This window comes from Dermacentor variabilis, chromosome 3 (assembly GCF_050947875.1).
Source record: "Dermacentor variabilis isolate Ectoservices chromosome 3, ASM5094787v1, whole genome shotgun sequence".
NCBI classification, from domain to species: Eukaryota; Metazoa; Arthropoda; class Arachnida; order Ixodida; family Ixodidae; genus Dermacentor; species Dermacentor variabilis.
Genome location: NC_134570.1, coordinates 225,638 through 245,468, shown reverse-complemented (window position 1 = coordinate 245,468; position 19,831 = coordinate 225,638). Strand labels below are relative to the sequence as shown.

Genomic DNA, 19,831 nt, shown 5'->3' with positions numbered 1-19,831 from the left:
GAGAGCGGTTTGGATCAGAGTAAACGGGTATAGATGATGTTCTAATAGACATTAGGAGAAAAAAATTGCCTGGGCAGGTCATGTAATGCGCAGATTAGATAACCGTAGGAGCATTAGGGTGACACAATGGGGTACCAAGAGAAGGGAAGTGCAGTAGAGGACGGCAGAGGACTAGGTGGTGCGACGAAATTAGGAAATCTGAGAGTGCTAGTTGGAACCGGTTGGCGCACGACAGGGGTAATTGGAGATCGCAGGGAGTGGCCTTCGTCCTGCAGTGGACATAGACTACTGCTGCTGATGATGATGAACTTGAAGTTTGCAAGTTGGCCAACTAAAATTAGGGGTGGGCAAACTTAACTTAGGGCGTGGGCCTACTGGAAATTTGGGAGTGGGCCAAATGAAATTTGGGGGTGGGCCAGCTTGAAATTCTGGCACGCGCCAACTTGAGATCTGGAGGTGAGCCAACTTGAAATCTGGAGGTGAGCGAACTTGAAATCTGGCGGTGAGCCAACTTGAAATCTGGCGGTGAGCCAACTTGAAATCTGGCGGTGAGCCAACTTGAAATCTGGGGGTGAGCCAACTCGAAATCTGGGGGTGAGCCAACTCGAAATTTGGGGGTGGGCCAACGCGAAATTTGGGGGTGGGCCAACTCGAAATTTGGGGGTGGGCCAACTCGAAATTTGGGGGTGGGCCAACTCGAAATTTGGGGGTGGGCCAACTCGAACTTTGTGGGTTGGCCAACTTGAACTTTGTGGGTTGGCCAACTTGAACTTTGTGGGTTGGCCAACTGGAACTTTGTGGGTAGGCCAACTTGAAATTTTGGTAGGCCAACTTAAATATGTGGGTGGGCCAACTTAAATATGTGGGTGGGCCAACTTAAATGTGGGTAGGCCAACTTAAATGTGGGTGGGCCAACTTGAAATTTGTGGGTGGGCCGTGTAGAAATTTGTGGACTGCCAATTTGAAATGTGGGGCAGGTCATCTTGGAATTTGAGGCGTGCCAGCTCCAATTTAGGGGTGGGCCAACCTTTATTTTCGTGTGGCCCAATGACCAATTGAGCGCTGCTGAGCGTCCTTCGAGTTATGAACAACTCGTGGGCAAACGAGTGCATTGAGATGTTTGGCGCGTTTTCATTGGGCCTTACCAACGAGCGGTCAGAATTTGAAAAGGGGGTACCAGCAAAACACAAAGGACGCGCACACAAAAAAAAAGGCGTGAGACACGGACGAAAGCTCACTTTCAACTCTACTTTATTGGAACTCACATTGCCGCAGATAACCTGCGACGCATCCGCACTTCAACTCCTCCCAAGGCATGTTTATTTATTTATTTGTGGGACTCTCAAGGTACATAGTTGTACAGTGCAGAGGGAAGGAGCGAGAATTTGCAAGAGTAAAAAATACAGTATTTCTAGGAATTCATAGTGCAAGGAACAAAAGAATATATTGAAAAAAACTGCTGATATTTGCATAACAACCGGAAAAAACACTTGCATAATATGAAGTAATTAAATACACAAAGAATTCAGTTTACCCAGCAGACAATGTCCACGAATAGGTACATAATTACACCATTTGCCACCATACATTATTTCATGTTGATTAGTGCATTCTTAAAACGAGTGGGGTCACTGATGCTTACTAATTATGTAGGTAGATTATTCCAGTCGATTGAATTCCTAGGAAGGAATGATTGTGAGCACGCGACGCTGTTATGACGGGGTACCTTAACTTTATGTCCGTGATCACGACGAGCTGAATAGTAAGGCACAGGTTGGATCGAAAGGGGGCGAAGAGAGATGCGTTGTGGTAGTAGATTTTATGAAAAAGGTAAATGGGGGGGGGGGAGGGTGTGATTCCTTTCAGCAAGAAGATAATAATGGGATTTGAAGGGTACCCTTCATTAATGTAACACTAGCAGTGCGATGGTAGTTAGCTAGGATGAAACGAACAAAGCGATTTTGTACTGACTCGATTTCGTTAATGTGATCTAATCATGATCCCAAATGGATGAGGCATATTCTCATTGCCTAAGGACGTAAGTTGTGTACAACAGGTGTTTTAAAGAAACGGGTGCAAGCGAAGAATCCTAAGGAGTGATTAGCTTTAGGTATTAGATATTGTACATGCTGCTTCCAAGAAATATCATTACTTATATGAACGCCAAGATAACGGTAGCATGTAACGTATTGAAGGGGGCAGTCATTGAGGGCGTAGGTAGGGTAAGTTGCGTTAGAACGCGAAATCCGCATAGATTTGCATTTATGTTGAGCTCCATGCACCAAGTGAGGCACCAATTATGTTATTTATATCAGATTGAAGGGCAGTTACATCAGAGGCACTAGTTATTTTTCGGTATATAACACAGTCTTCAGCAAATAAATACATGTTTGAGAAAATGTTATCAGGTAAATCGTTAATATATGCTAAAGATAAAAGAGAACTAAGGACAAACCCTTGTGGAACACCGGATTCAACTGGAGCCGCGTTAGATGTGGACTCATTAGTTACAACAAATTGGAAACGAGACGACAGGAATGATTGGATCCAGCTAAGTACTCCCGGGTCAAATTTTAGTGCGCTTAGTGTCATCATCAGCCTATTTCATGTCCACTGCAGGACGAAGGCCTCCCCCTGCAATCTCCAGTTACCCCTGTCCTCTGCCAACCAATTCCAACTAGCGCCTGCGAATTTCTTAATTTAGTCACCTCACCTTGTCTTCTGCCGTCCTCTACCGCGCTACGCTTCTCTTGGTACCATTCTGTAACCCTAATGGTCCTACGGTTATCTAACCTGCGCATTATATGACCTGCTCAGTGCCATTTCTTTCTCTTAATGTGAATTAGAATATCGACTATACCCGTTTGCTCTCTGATCCAAACCGCTCTCTTTCTCTCTTAACGTTATGCCCAGCATTCTTCGTTCCATGTGCAAAGCCGTAAACGAGAAAAAAAAAATACCGGTCTGCGCCATAAAAGATGCATGCAAGTTTGTACCCTGCATTGTTGGGGTCGTATACCGCATACCGCTCTCATGCGGTAGATGCTACGTGGGGCAGACTGGCCGCTGCCTAAATGAACGGCTGCGAGAGCACCGAACGCTGGTAGATTCATTAGCGGGGGGCGGCCATTTGGACATGCACTGTAAGCGATGCGGGTGCGTGCCGGCGTTTGACACCACGTGTGGGCTTGGTAGGGGAGGCACAAGGTGGGTGCGCGAGATTTGTGAGGCATATCACATTGACAGGGAAGGTGATAACTGTGTCAGCACGGCTTCACTTGCCTTGTCCAAAAAAGAAAAAATGTACTTACAGAACAGTCTGCCACATTTTGATTAGAATGTGACTGTACTGTTTTAACACTGTGTGCGCATGCATTAACGAAATGTATATATGTACCTTCGCTCGCAGTAAAAACCAGTTGATATTTAGCGCTCGTCCTGTCGTCTTCTCTGTCTTTGTCCCTGCTATTTTACGCTAGTCTTTTGAATAATGAGGTTAAGAGATATTTTCCATATGTTACACCAGTCGGTAATAATGTGAAGGTCATGCTGCAAGGCGGTATGATCGTTAATGGAATTAATCGGCCGGTAAACAACGCAATCGTCGGCAAACAGTCGTATACAAGAGGAAATGTTCGAGGGTAGGTCGTTAATAAATGTTAGGAAAAGCAGAGGCCCTAACACACTCCCCTGTGGTACACCAGACGTGACCTCAGTGATAAAAGAAGGACAATTGTTAACAACGGTAAATTGGCGACGAAGCGAAAAAAGGTTTCTAAGCCAAGAAAGGGTTAGTGAGTCGATACCTAGATGAGATATTTGAGAAATGAGCCGGCAATGGTCAACGCGATCGAATGCTTTTGAGAAATCCAAGAAAATAGCGTCTATTTGTTGACTGTTGTTCATGCTGCTGTGTAGATCGGTGGTAAACACCAGTAAATGTGTTTCACAAGACATACCTTTCCTGAAGCCATGCTGTGTCTGAAAGAAAAATTTTTTTTCTAGGTGCGTGTAAATGTGCGAGGCGATTATGTGTTCAAATACTTTGCATGACACGGATGTTAGTGATATTGGGCGATAGTTTTCAGGCTTATGTCCATCTCCACTTTAAGAATGAGGAAATCCTTCGCAATCTTCGTCAACGGGCAAGACACCAGACGACAAGGACTGCTTGAAAATATGATACAGTATGACACTTGAGATAGATACTGTGTTTTTTAATAGTTTAGTGTTAACATTGTCATTACCACAGGCAGATGTGGTTTTAAGTTCGTTAATGAGGCTAACAATGCCTTCAGTTGAAATATTTATGGATGCCATAAATGGGTAATCGTAATCCGGAACCACTGGAATATCAGAATGGTCTTCCCTTGCAAAAACAGAAGAAAAATATGCAATAAATAGCGATGAACATTTCCCGTCTGAAAGAGGTTGTTGTTTGTCGTCTAGCAGTGAAATATCGGAAGTGTGACCGGGTGTTGACGTTTGCCAAAATTTTCGCGGATTAGTCTTCAGGAGAGAAGGTAAGTTGTGAGCGAAGTACTTGTCTTTAGAAATGCGTAAGGCTAAAGTGTACTCACTAAGGAACCTTTTGTACTTGCTCCATGAGGGCTCGCTTGCACTGTTTATAGCATTGCGGTACAGACTTAACGCGATAGCGTTAAGGAGCTTGTGTTGCAGAAAAGTCGGTGTCGGCGTCAGCGGCCGTTGGCCGTGAGCGATAGATCCCAGAAGGCACTTCATAAATAAAAAACATCATGCGAGATAGGCTGGTGGGGATCGAACCATGGTCTTCGGAGTGTGAGACGGAGACGCTACCACACAGCCACGAGTTTTTTTTTTTTTTTTTTATTGCCGGTCGTTAGCCCGGATAAACATTACACATTCACAAATAATCAAAAGGCACACTCACAATATATTGAAAACGACCGCAGAACTTGTGCGGCTGCGCTTGTGCTAAAATTCCCTTATCGCCAATAATAATTCCACTCGTGGCAACCACTCTGGGATGCACTCTAGCAACTTTTGTTCGTCTACAAAGTTCCGTATGCTTTCTTTGAAATACTGGCGAGCCGCTCTTGCATCGAGATCGGCATGCCTTACCGCAATTCTACATTTCCAAATGCTATGCAGGGCCATAAGCATGATCACATCGAATGGGGTACCATCATCACTTTCTATTGGCAAGTAGCGAATCCCATACGCATCTAGGGGGAAATCCTTTTTGATTGTGCGCTGGAGCACATCCCAGAGGAAAACGGCATCCCAACAATGCAGAAAAACATGATCAATTGTCTCCTCCTGCCTGCAAATTGTACAATGAGTACCCCAAGGAATAAAGAAACCTCTTTCAGCCAGCCACGGTTTGACAGTCAGCGTTCCGGAGTGCAATTCAAAAAAGAACGTCTTAGCGCCTGACGGCACTAGCATCGCCTTAACGCGCGTCAAAACATTGTGCCCATGGCTAGCTCTGTAGAGAGACCGATATAAAGGCACGGGAAGAACATCACACAGGTCCCTGTACAGTTTTTTCCGGTTAACGTCACTCAAATATTGAAGTGAAAAACGCGCTGACAAAAACCTGCATGAAGCCACAACTTCACGTAGAAAACCATAAACACCCCCTGGCAGACTGCCCGCTGAGACAACCATTTCGGGCAAGTGTTTGCCCAGGCGAAGTTGGCAGACAGTGTATAAAAACGGGTTTTTTGCGTCCCTGAAGAAAAAAAACGATTGACTACCTGTCTCAAAAACAAATGTGACAATCCAAGTCCTCCATTTCGAACTCGAAGAAACAAATTGGTGCGACTTGATCTCTCCCAAGACGATGCCCACACAAACGCTGCGAACACCCGGTGAATTTTTTGGATGTTTACCCTTGAGCAATGCAAGACTTGGAGGATGTACCAAAGTTTGCTCACTAAAAATATGTTGCAAATTGTGGCTCTGGAAAACATAGACCAATTCCAGCCATTCCATTTGTTTACTGTGTCCCGCACAGCCACGAGTTCGTTCGCTCGAAGCAGGACAAAATCGCCTCTAGTGAATGCGGTGTTGCCTTAGAAACGCGCCGTAGAAAGTCATAGTGCGGTGTATATAGGCAATTATGACCATGTAACTTACAGAAGTCGCAGTTTCACGAGTAGCGAAGTACGTTTCCGCTACATTTCTTCTGCGCTCTGCGCACACGCAGAGCCATCTTGCGGCAAACACAGAAGACCCCCTCCTCGCAATGTACGGCGCTGCCCCGACACGTGGCGCGCCACTCGTCCCATGATCACGTCCGCCTTCATGGCGCGTCGCGGCCCGGCTATCAGTGCCGATCGCGACATTTGGCTGGCGTAGCTTATTTGAGTAGGCGGTGCGAACGGGGTGCGATAACGCTATCGCGTTCCACTCTTGAAGGCGCAGCTTAAGCGTCCTCCAAATTTTTTTTTTATTACATAGTGGTCGAAGTTTTTTATTGAACCATGGTTTAGACTTGTCGTTGGCTGTCGAAACGTACGGAATATATTTGTCTGCAAGAGCGAGTAAATTGTCTTTGTAAAGTATACAGTTTTCGTTAACGGAACGTTGGGAAAAAGACGGCAAGAATGAGTCACTGAGAAATAACTGAAGTTCATTGTTGATGGCAACGTAGTTAGGTTTGTTCTAATCCCGAATTTTTTATACTGAAATCCAGTAAATAACATGGGTATTTGGAGTGTCACGTGGTCGTGACGTCAAACAACACAGTAGCAAAACTGTGAAAGGCAAAAACTAGCTTTTATTGGGCGAACCTGTGCCCACAAAACAGGCTACACTTAAAGCACAACGAGAGCGGCGAACACAGTCGGCGATCGTCGTAAAATCTGATCAGCGAGTCAAGCGCGTCGGCTTTTATACAGCAGTCGTCGAATGTTCCAGACTAATCGTTCGGACCCGCGTACATTCCACAAAGTTCTACACCATTCGCGTCACACGATGAAATCAGATAACACAACGTTCGGCGACAACAGATAGCCGGGTAGAAGTATCCATAACTTTCCAGGAACTTCGGATACATGCAGGCGCGTCCCGCGCTGTGCGATTACATTTGTTAGGTGGCGAAACGTGGTCGCCCGATAAAGATAAGTACACGTGTCAATACCCCCCTCTTAAAAAAAGCATCGACCCGATGCTGCATACAAACGAAATAAGAAAAACACCCGTAGCAAAGAAAACAACAAAATAAGGAAGTTCGTTTGCGTCCGGGAGAACCCGAGGTGCCCAGCGGTTGGATCGTCGTGTAGGGCGTGCAGTATTTCTGGACGCAGCGCTGACGGTACAACAAGAAGGTAGCTGGCGCGGACTGGTGAGAAGTTGTTCTTCACGAGCAGGTTGTTTTGTAGCGTGAACGAAGACAACCCGCGCTTAAATGCCCTAGGGACAACGTCGGTGTTCCCTTCCAAATACTCGACGAGGCCTTTTAGCTCCGGGTCTGCTCGTTGCTGTTTAGTGAAGTCTTCCGCGCTTATTATCCCAAGGAAGGCGTCGTCGTCCTCGTCGTCTTGCGGCGGGGGATCGATGGGGGCGCGTGATAAGCACCTCCACCAGATGTCACGTGGTCGTGACGTCAAAGAACACAGTAGCAAAACTGTGAAAGGCAAAAACTAGCTTTTATTGGGCGAACCTGTGCCCACAAAACAGGCTACACTTAAAGCACAACGAGAGCGGCGAACACAGTCGGCGATCGTCGTAAAATCTGATCAGCGAGTCAAGCGCGTCGGCTTTTATACAGCAGTCGTCGAATGTTCGACTAATCGTTCGGACCCGCGTACCTTCCACAAAGTTCTACACCATTCGCGTCACACGATGAAATCAGATAACACAAAGTTCGGCGACAACAGATAGCCGGGTAGAAGTATCTATAACTTTCCAGAAACTTCGGACACATGCAGGCGCGTCCCGCGCTGTGCGATTACATTTGTTAGGTGGCGAAACGTGGTCGCCCGATAAAGATAAGTACACGTGTCAGGAGCGTCAGCTGAAGCAGCTTATGGTCATTAAAACAATCAGAAATTAACACAGGACGCACGGTTTCAGATGCAGTAGTTAGTGCCAAATCTAAAGAGTTATTGTCATGGGTAGGTTGATTGATTACCTGAGAAAGATTTAAGTCCAAGGTTAATTCAATGAAATCGGTTGCGTGCTTGCACGATGATGACAAGCATGGCCAATTGATTTGGGGAATATTGAAATCGCCAAGCAGATAAACATAACTAGTTGAACATTTCTGCATGGCAGTAACAATGCTTTCGCGTAGTTTATGAACAAATGGAAGAGACAATTCAGGGGTGCGATAACAAACACCAATTAATGTTTCCACAAATGGTTTGACAGACAGCCCAGATAACCTCAAGCGATGATGAGGTGTCAACTTCATAAGAAGAAATCCTTTTATTTATTGCAAGCAAGACACCGCCGCCCTTTTTATCGTTGCGGTCATACCGATAAATGCTGAATATGTCACTTTCTGTAAAAATTTCACCATGTGAAACATCGTGGTGCAGCCATGTTTCTGTTAGAGCTAGAATGTCGGGATTGCTATCTTCCATAAAGGAACAAAATATATCGCGCTTATTTATTATGCTACGTATGTTAGCGTACGATATTGTGAGCAAGCGAGATGAGTCAGTATAAGGAGGCAGTTTAGGGACCTGTGCACCCGTAGATTTTTTTAGCTATCTGCTACATAATACGACGGTGTCTCTATCAACATCGTACATGTATTCCTTGTTTAAGGCCGCCCCACATTCAGCGTTTCTACCGGCGTTTTATGGCGTTGCGTCTCCCGGCGTGGTCGCATGAACGGCGCCAGAGAGGGCGTCCAGCCACACGAGCGGCACGCGGACCAGCGCCAGCGCAGCGTCGCACAATGTGACCAGATTTATGTTACCAGATACCTCCTAAGCTAATTGTGTAATACCAATGAAAAGAGCTGTCATAAGTATTCTTCAATGCAATACTTATGCCTTTTGCATAGTTTTACGCTAAATAAAATATTCAGGGCTGTGTAGAAAAATTACACAAGGCTAAGCTTCAGAAAACTGGCAGCAATATCGGCGTGAACATCACGAGCGGTCGGCGCGTCGGCGTGCGAAGCTGAGCATCGATGGTTCTTTATTCTATGATAGAGGGGGAAGTAGGTGCTTTTTATTGCTAGACGCCATACGCGACATCACAGAAAGAAGTTAGCAGCTTTTGCTGCTAAAAAAGAAGCTCCTGCTTCTCATTATTTTGAGGAGGCAAGAGCGACGACGCCGGCGCTGGTGGGTGCGACCCGTGTTCATGCACCGAAAGGAAGAAGGGCTGTATTACACGGCGGTGAGTCCCATTTGCTGTTTTTCTTCCCGTAATAATTGTCCTAAAACGTGCTACTACCGTTTCTTTCAACAACTCTATGGTTGTGCCAACTCCTGCGCACTTGTAAATACTGTTTGAGGTCTATTCGTCGGGCTCAATTTATCTTGTTTATGGCCCAGCTTTCGACACAAGAGTGTTCGAGTGAAATAGCTATATGAAGTGGCAAATATATATTGTACAGAAGCGCATTGTTCGCGATGCCAAGTGCGGAAATGGACCGCTTGTTGTAGGTTAAGTAATCCTTTTTCTGGCTTTCTCCAAGATTGGTGCATTCATGTTCGCGACTTTGCGTATTTACTGTCACTGAGTGCCGCTAAAAGCATGTGCGTGTTTGTGTACGCGCCTTCTAAAACAAAAAAAAATTCTGTGCTCGGTTTCTCATTATTTCGCAGGACATATTTGTGGATCTATATCTTCGCACTGAATCTTATACCAGTGCATGTTGACCTGCAAAGTAGCGCCAGTGAGCAAACCACCGTTGTGTGTAGTAAACACTGTATCACAACATAATGCTTCTGCATTTAATATAGCCTCGAAAGCATCTGTAAAATACAGGCGTCCTATTGGAGCAAGGCTTAACGCTGAACAACTTACTTGATTTTGACAATTTGGGTTACTCCATTCTTAAAAACTGTGCAAGTAGTTGCTCTGGTTTTTGTAGCATTGAATAGTGACCGAGGGGGTAGTGTTCTGTGTTTTCAAAGACTAAGCAACTAGACACAGTTGTACATAAAACATGTAAGTATAACGTCGGCTCATAGGTATTTTTAAAGTGCACAGATATCTTATCTCTTTCATTAGAGAGAAATCGATCAACTTGATTGACAGTTTTTTAGAACGCTGTTAAACATTGCCATTAGAAATGTTCCATGAGCAATGTCATGCAACGCATGAAGCGATGACTGCGCTTTAACTATTGATCAGATTTGACAGTGTTAAGTAGACTGAGGAGTCAGAAAAAAAACTTCGACAGGGGGCATCGTAAAAACTAGCCTTTTACTGCTCCTAGCACTCCCACAAACAACCAACATCAAATTAGCGCTTTAATCGGCTATGCAACATAATTTTTTATTTACAGCAGCAGGGAACACACACAAGCTTCTGTCAGGCTGTCTAATTTTTCGGAGCAGATGTTTACGCAACCTTTAACAATGTCACAAACAGTACTTGCTGAGCAGTGCATTGTTTTGATTATTGTGTTAGCCTAATATGAAGTGCTATTTTATTTTTGCCCCTGTGGACTACTTTTAACCATCAACATTTCAACAGCATATGTTAAACTTAGTATGAGCAATCCTTCCCATTGTGTCAAGTATTTCGTCGCACTCAGTCCATTTCAGATCGACCTTTGGCAGCTTTACTAGCCGTGTAATTTCTTACTTTCAGAAAATTAGCCGTGCAGATACCCTAATTTATTACTGTACAGTACTGTGCAACCTTGTACATAACTGTACAGTGCAGTACTATTGCTGTACACAGAATGTGAAGGCTCCAGCACTAGTTCTTGGGGCATGATTAGACCAAGTTGTGCACAGAAAAGCTGATTGAACACAATAATCAAATACGAGGAGGCTTGTGCAAGCTCCCAAATCTGCGAACCATTGCTTCGAGAGACTAGGCAAATGCTCCCTGCACCAGAGGTGCTTGTCCCTTTTCATACCTGCAAAGAAACAGCTTTCCTGCAAAACATGTACTTTGTTCACTATGAGTGATATTCGCGCCACCTAATACGACTTTCTTTCCCCCATGGTTTAACTTGCAAAAGTGGAGAACTAGGAGCAAGGCGCATATTTTGTGCATTTCAGATTTTTCAGATTTTTACTTTTTGTGCATATACTGAAAATATCAATTTATTACTTGCATTCACGCTTATTGAGGTGCTTCTTTGAAGTTTTACATAAGAATTGTCAAAAAGTATCTGAGCAAATATTTCTGCTTTACTACCATTCAAAGCATGAATGATCAGCATAAAATTTAATTTGACACTGTACGTTGCAAGTATATGTTTTGAAATAAAACTTCACAACACAGAAGCACCAGAATTGAGCACATTTCTAGCAAAACAGTTAGTTGCGCATGTTTTACATTGCCTGCTTTGCTTCTTTTATATTTAACCTACCCCATTCCTGTGCGACAGGGTATGTGCTTAACTTTTCGTAACCTCTCCCAACCATTTTTCCCTCAACAAACATCAAGCATTGTCTTTGTCCTCATTACATTTTTGTGTCAACGACTCGCATTGGGCATGTGCATGAACTACTTCTGGCAGTTTTCCATAGCTTGTAAACTTTCATTAATCACCATTGCATTAATCACCATATTTTTTTTACTTACAGATGCGTCGGATGAGAGAGGGGGACCACGAATTTTTTTTTAAGTTCTATAGAATGACCCCAGAAATGTTCGACACATTACTTTCATTTGTGGTCGAAGACCTCAAACGCAAGTATGTTGTGAGGGAGCCCCTTGAACCCGGTGAACGGCTTGCAATAACCTTAAGGTTGGTATAAGTTCAGTTTATTTGTATTTAATTTGGAACACTAGAATAATCAGTTAGAAGGAAGCTGGTGATAGGACGTGTAAGTCAGTTTTACAAGTACATTTTGCTGTACGTAAAGAGCCAAGCTACGTGTGTAGTTTGCACTGCTCTGGTAATTTGAGTGGCTCTTTCACTGCCTATAAATAACCTAGTGGTACAACTTGATTTCCTGTACAACAAGCCAAGGTGTTGCAAAAATCATTACCATCTTTCAGTAAGCTGTCAGATTTGCATTTGTTGATTGGTGGTTAACTGATGTCTGTGTACTATAACTTCCTATTTATGCAACAGCAATTAATGCAATGAAACATGTGCTTAGTATCTTATTCAAGATTATGAGTAATAGACAGGAACTCCCAAGCTGTCGGAGCATCTGTGTAACGAGTACTTCATCCCTGACCTTATCATTACTGTCAAATAAGGGTAATAGTATTGCTAATAAACCTGTTGATAACCATGCATACATTTACTGGCCTTCCATCTTTTGTTTCAGCTACCTTGCATCTGGCCAGGAAATTAAGGACGTGGCACTGGCTTATAGAGTGGGCGTAGAGACGGCTAGGCTATGCATTCATTTATGCTGTCGAAGCATTTGGGTGCGACTAAAGGATCACTTCATGAAGGTAGGGAGCACATAATAACATTAAAGGATTTTCAGTTCATTTGCCAATCATTATTTGGCATTTACACATGCAGGATGGCTTTCAGCTGACCTTATTTGTGTGCCTATGTTATTATTATTACCTTATTTACCTTGATGTATGTACTGCATTAGTCCTTGCAGTTCCCTTTCTGAAACTATCATTCTGCTGATGATTGTGTTAGTGTGGATGCACTTATTTTAATTCCATGCTGTTCGGCATATTTCACAATATGCTGACATACCTTTTTGCATGTTAAATGCAGGCATACATAATGTAACTGCCTTTTACCACTGCTGGCACTTTTGTACTTGTTTCATTGAGCAGTGATGGCAGTGCGCAAAGGAGGCATGTGACATGTATTCATCTTGCTTGTTTGAAACAGCTGTTCTTCAGCAAGGGTGGCAGTAATGTGCATGAAATGTTAATTGTGATACATGCACTCATGTACACTTATTTTGAAACCATTAAGTGGTGTCCTGGCCAAACAGCCATGCTTTCATTTAAATCAGTGTGCAATTCTGAGTACAAAATGATTTGCAATATTGTCACCCTAACTTAAGATTCTTTAGCACAGCCTAGCACACTAAACCCATTCTTTAACAATCTACACCAGTACACTTTGTGGATACTCCTATACTTCACCATAATATTATTAGTCTTGTCAGTGTTGATCATAGTATATACTGCATCAATAAAAACCATCTAGTAGTATTAAGCCCCTGCACTGTAATCCTATGCACTGCCTGTGTAATGGCTTCTGAGAAACATTTTAATAAATTCAGGTGCCCTCTGAGACAGACTGGACAGAAATTGCCCAAGGCTTTGCCTCCCAGTGACAGTTTCCCAACTGTTTGGGAGCTGTGGATGGAAAGCATGTCGCCATCACTGCACCTCCAAATTCCGGCAGCCTATATTTCAACTACAAGGTAAGCTTGCTCACTAGGCACATTTAAGCACACAATTTTTGCCATCTGTCACATATTAAAGAGTACATCAGTAAACCGTACATCTGATCAGTTACACAAGATGTGAAATTATTCCAGCAAATCACTTTCTTGGTTGTGGCATTCTTTTGTTGTATATGCATATTCACTATATTTTATGTTTCACTCAATTTTATGTGCACATTAATGCTCTCTGTTTATCAGCTATTGTCTTCTCCACTGCAGAGAATATCTGCTTATGTTGGCAATGTCTGCTTACCTTACCTTACTTTGGCAGTGTTATGTCCCCTTCGAATAATGAGTTGACATTAAGCCAGCAGACATCAAATAAACCTAGTGTTCTCTGCTCAGTGCAAAATTTCAAAATTGTAGACTCCAATATAAACATCGAATACAGCCGCAATGTTCTGCTAGTCGCAATACCAAATTCACCATGTGCACTTCTGATGTCGTCCATGAAATTCGTTGAAGCTGCAGAAATGTATACATTGTACAGAATGGGCAATGGTCTATGACAGAGCGAGAGAGCACTATAACAATGTTAAAGATTGGTATAGTAGCCATCTAGCTGCCAGTAGTAAGAAACATGCATGCACTGCACTCTTTGGTAGTACCAGGTTCCTGAAATTTGCAAAGACAAATAGAAGAAAAATTGTGAAGGTGTACTGCATAACAATAGCAAAAGTGTCTATCATTCGAAGAGACATTTCTTTGGCTAAATACCTGTATGTGTGATGCCGCCCTCCCCCCTCTCCCGTGCGTGCTGTCAATCCGGGTGATTCTTGTTATTCTATAGATAATAAAAGGCTGGTGCTGCTTTGAATGAAGTTCAGGTGACAGTCAGCATCCTATTGCACTGCTTCAGCATACATTGAAGATAAACCAACTTGCCCAAATCAAATTGTTGCTCGCACAAGGTGGCGGATGTGCATGTGGTTTCTAGGTAAATGCAGATGATTGCTGCAAATTGCAATTGATTAATTACTACAGATGCTGCTTTTCACAAGTCGTGAGTGACTTGGAGCAGTCACAACTGTTTCATTTGAAATGTAGGTATTTCATGCTTAAATGTGAGGCATCTCACTACTCTGTAGAATTGATGCATTTGTTCTTAATGTATATTTCCAAGGTCATAAAGAATGTCATTTGAGTGCGGTTTTCATGTGTGCTATTACATCTACAAAGATGGTGTACCAATATGGTGACTGATAACCTATTTCAGAGCACCTTTTCCATTGTGCTGATGGCTGCCGTCGACAGCAATTATCAGTACACCATAATTGACGTTGGTGCTCAAGGTCGGCAGAGTGATGGAGGAATATTGAAAAGCTCGGAATTCGGGAAGGCACTGGCCAGTGGGACTCTCGGTACACCTTCTGCAAGCTGCCTGCCTGGTACAAGAACTGTAGCACCCTATGCCTTTGTTGGGGATGAGGCATTTCAATTACGCAAGGATTTCATGAGACCCTTCCCGGCAAAGCAGCTCACTGATGAAAGGAGGGTCTTCAATTACAGGCTGAGCAGAGCAAGGTAAAGCATGGGAAATACTTTCAGTATTGTGGGTCACTGCGATGATGTTGAAGAAGCCTGTACTGCACGTGTATGCGCAGCATGTGGTATGTTTCTTTTTCTACGTCCTTCGTGTTTTTAGCACTCTGAGCTTTTATTAATTATTCAAAAGTGCAGAAGTATTAATTTATCTGATATTCTGTTGCATGGATAGCAGATTATCTTTCTGGTTGCATGCAGCTTGTTTCAATTGATGGTAACAACTCTAGCTATCTCCCCGTTACATCCGGTATATGTCCATTGCTGTTTCTATTGTACATTAATGATATTGTACACCTGATGCAAAAATTCGACTCTTTGCAGATGCCTTTATTTTTTGTGAAATATCTTTCAGTGCATGAGCAAACTGAACTTGATTTAAACCTACAATATATAGTGTGATGAGGGGGGCACGGCTTTGAACAAAGGCAGAACGGTCCGTCGTTGCAAAACACATAAGAACCTGCTAAAATAAGAGTACACACTGGCCTCTGTCTCGCTAAAGGAAGTTAAAAACTACAAATACCTAGGTGTAACATTCACTAATACCCCTTCTTGAAAATCACATCTTAACAATATTTTCCCTTGTGTTTTCCAAAAAACTTGTTTTAATGACACAAGCTCAGAAATTAACCTGCCAGTGTTAAATTACTTAGCAATGTTACTTTTATTAGACGCAAGCTAGAATATGCTATTATTATATGGGACCCGTACACTAAACATAACAGAAAAATTGAAAAAATGAAGAGAAAGGCTATTCATTTTATCTACTGCAAGTTTAAATGTACCGATGGTTAATGCACCGAGTCCTTTAACAATAATTTTTTTATTTGCTGACAGTGTCCTGCATGTTTGCCTTGCAGAAGGTGTGCCGAGAATGCCTTTGGGATTACAGCAGCAAGGTGGAGAGTGCTCCTACGCACAATAACTTCAATCCGACTAACGTCGATTATATCATCAAAGCAGCCTGCATCCTGCACAACTTCATAATGAAGTTAAATGCACAGAGGCATGGGTACGTGGACAGAGAAGATAGCTTTGGAAATGTGATACCAGGCCACTGGCGGCAAAGTGTGGGAGGAGAAGCCCTGGATGGATCACAACCAAATTATTTTTCGCTTGCTTCTACACATGCTCGAAATTTCCACACACAGGCAGCAGATGCGCTAAACATCTTCACTGCCTACTTCTGCAGCACATTTGGGGAAGTTCCTTGGCAGTGGCAACAGCCGGGTGTGTCAAAAGATGTTGCTTTAAAGCATCTACAGGAGCAACAGCTTTTGCCACTTGCAAGGAAGTAAATTTCATTGAATGTATTTATTCAAATATAGGTCACATGCCTTCCCATAAGTTTTCGATGTTCAAAATCTGTCGGGTAGCAGCAGGATTCCTCACCTTTGAGATGCTCTCTGATGAAGCTGATGTTCTCTATGTAGTATTGGTTGCTTTCATCTCAAACAGGCACAACCACTTGTCCACAGAAGCATCGTCTTCGGTGTACTTGGTCAGGTCGATCTTCTTAGATGTGCTCATGGTGCTGTTGAGGTAGATCCTATCGACTTATGCGATGAATCAGTCATGGCGTCAGTCAGAACACCAGTTTATTGACAATCGGCACCCATCCTCATCTTCATCCCCTATCCACCCGTGAACCGTCACATGCAAACATAAATCCTGGGGCAATTTCATATTGTAACGCACAGTTGAGTGACGGTACTTTAATCACTTTACCTTGGGCGAACTTGTGCCTGACAAACAGCGAAACGAGAGCCTCACTAGAACGTCCAGTCTTTTCACAAGAGACCCGCACCTCTTCTTCTCTTGTGCCACTATCTTTCGCAGGTAGCAGTAAACAACTGGACGGACGCAGGAGGCGGCTAGCGTGTGTAATTTGAAATCATCTTGTCATTGTCCCCCTTCCAAGAGTGCATCGTCCCGATGCTCATACAGAGGGCGGCGTTTTCTAGACTGTCATGAATTCGCAATGCTTGTAGGCGGAAGCAGTTATTGCCTGTCGTAGTACGGCTTCATTCAGACGACATGGACGATTTCTGTTCGATGCCGCTGTTGTGATGAGGTTACTTGACCTTCTGGAGCAACCTCGTAGTCCAAGGGACTAATTCGGCTAATTATCCTATACGGGCCAAAATAACGATGAAGAAGCTTCTCGGATAGGCCGCGCATCCGTACGGGAGTCCAGGTGCATACTTTACGTCTCTTCGTCGCAAGTTGTATCGCTCCGCGTCAGTTTGCTGTTGCTGCTGAATGCGGTGTTGCGCCAGCTGCCGTGCTTCTTCAGCTCTTTGTGTGAAGTCACTGACGTCATTGTCAATTTCGGAGGTCATATTTACTGGTAGCATTGCATCTAAGGTCGTGGTGACGGTCCGGCCAAAAACGAGTTGGAAAGGTGTCATTTGAGTCGTCTTTTGCACAGCGGTATTGTACGCGAACGTTGCGTATGGTAGTATCCTGTCCCATGTTCGGTGCTCCGTGTCCATGTATACTGACAACATATCAGTCAGCATTCTGTTAAGTCGTTCAGTCAGTACATTTGTCTGGGGATGATATGAGGTGGTTTTTCGGTGACTGGTGTGCGTCAATTTCATAATGGACTGTGTCAAGTGGGCAGTAAATATGGTTCCTCGATCCATAATGAGAACTTTAGGAGCGCTATGCCGTAGTACTATGTTAGTGACAAAAAAAATCGGCTACTTCACTGGCCGCTCCCTTGACAAGAGACCCTGTGTCGGCATATCGAGTTAGGTAGTCAGTTGCAACTACAATCCAACACTTTTCTGATGACGATGTGTGATAGGGGCCAAGTAAGTCCATTCCCTCTTGTGCGAATGGAGTTTTCGGTTGCTGTATCGGTTGTAGGAGACCTGCTGGCTTGAATGGTGGTATTTTACGTCTTTGGCAGTCCCGGCAGGTTCTTACGTAGTGTTGCACAGAAGTCAATAACTTTGGCCAGTAATACTTCATGCGGATGTGTGCGAATGTTCTGCTCACTCCTAAATGTCCTGCTGATGGGTCGTCGTCGCATGCTTCAAAAATCTCGAGTCATAACTTGGAAGGTACGACGAGCAGAAATGTCTCTGCACTATGTTAAAAATTTCTTTTGTACAGGACATTATTTCTCAGGACGAATGACAACAAGCTGCGGACAAAAGCTCGTGGAATGTCGACAGGGTGTCCTTCTAGGTAATCAATGAGCAGGCGTAAGTCCGGTTCAGATTGCTGATGCTGAGCCATTTGCGATGTTGTCACAGCTTCTAAGAACGGGCAATCCTGTCCATTTTCCCTAAGCGTAGATTCCGTGTATTCAATCGGTGCACGTGACAAGCAATCAGCATCACTGTGCTTGTGACCGGACTTGTATACGACCGTTATATCGTATTCCTGCAGCCATAAATTCCATCTTGCCAGCCGTCCAGATGGGTCTTTGAGATTCGCCAGCCAGCACAACGAATGATGGTCGCTGATGGCTCGGAATGGTCAGCCATATTCATCATCATCATCATCAGCCTGGTTGCGCCCACTGCAGGGCAAAGGCCTCTCCCATGCTTCTCCAACAACCCCGGCCATATTAGTATGGTCTAAACTTGCTGATGGCCCATATCACCGCGAGGCATTCTTTTTCTGTTGCCGAGTAGTACCCCTCAGCCTTGGAAGGTGTTGGACTAGCATACGCAATGACTCGTTCCTCTTCGTTTTGCCACTGAATGAGGACGGCACCGAGGCCTAAATTGCTTGCGTCTGTGTGAATATGAGTTTTGGCTTCCTCATGGAAATTAGCAAGCACCGGGTGGTTCTGAACTCTTTCGCAGCTCATTGAAAGCATTCATCTGCTCATTGAACCAGCCGAAAGGCATGTCTTCCTTTGTTAGCTGCGTTAGTGGTTCAGCGATCCTTGAAAAATTTTTGACGAAGCATCTGGAGTAGGCGCAAAAGTCCTAAGAATCGCCTGACAGCCTTTTTGTCGGTTGGTTTTGGAAATTTCTCCACTGCTGCAGTCTTCTCAGGGTCTGGGCGAATGCCTTCTGAACTGACGACATGGCCGAGGAAAAGGAGCTCGCGAAAGCTGAAATGATATTTCTGCGGTTTTATCGTCAGACCTGCTAATCTAATAGCTTTCATCACAGCCCGCAGTCGTTCTACATGCTGCTCACAAATAGCACTGAAAGTGAAAAAAATAATGGAAATTGTACCATGCTGTGCCAAATCAGCTGTGGCTCCTCCAGGCATTGGCAAAAATTCGCCAGCGCAGTGTGGGCCGTAACTTTCATGTTCTGGCCACTAGTGGGTGTGAACAGGTGTACACATTCACTTAGTGTGAACTCCAGATGTTGCAGTGCCTCAATCGCGAGTCTAGTAAGAGGCAAAGCAAAGTCAGTCATGAGCAGAAGCGAGCTTTGAGCTAGTTGAAGTGTAACAGCCCAGAAATTTCATGGCACTAGCTAGACGTGGACAGGGAACACGTACAATATGGCGTCCATTCCTGTGTGTTCTCTGTTAACATCTATTTGCGCTGCAGAGCTTTTTGATTCAGTCATGTGAGTTTATACACCTGTGTGGTTTTATAGCTGTTCAGCTGTCGCATTGTTAGCACAGTCTCCATATAAGACGCATTTGTTGCCCGCATAGGGCACCTCTCATGTAGTCCTGCTAACAGTTTTGTTTTTCACTGATCATGCATATGGACCATCCTACAGTGACGGAGAACATGACAAAAAAGCTTATTGGTGTTATTCTAATGATGGCTTTAGTGTGCT

At 43.9% G+C, this 19,831-nt stretch overlaps 2 protein-coding genes across 2 annotated transcripts in view; both read left to right on the top strand.

Annotated features, from left to right (window-relative positions):
• The window catches only part of LOC142575075 (kinesin-like protein KIF12), a 769,060-nt gene that overhangs the window by 704,240 nt on the left and 44,989 nt on the right, over positions 1 to 19,831 (top strand). The gene's annotated exons all lie outside the window — the stretch shown is intronic.
• LOC142575073 (uncharacterized) lies at positions 9,055 to 13,478 on the top strand. Its single transcript, XM_075684036.1, has 4 exons — positions 9,055 to 9,345; positions 11,721 to 11,884; positions 12,417 to 12,546; positions 13,350 to 13,478. Exons 1-4 carry the CDS (start codon positions 9,310 to 9,312, stop codon positions 13,401 to 13,403), a joined length of 384 nt encoding a protein of 127 aa, XP_075540151.1. The 5' UTR covers positions 9,055 to 9,309; the 3' UTR covers positions 13,404 to 13,478.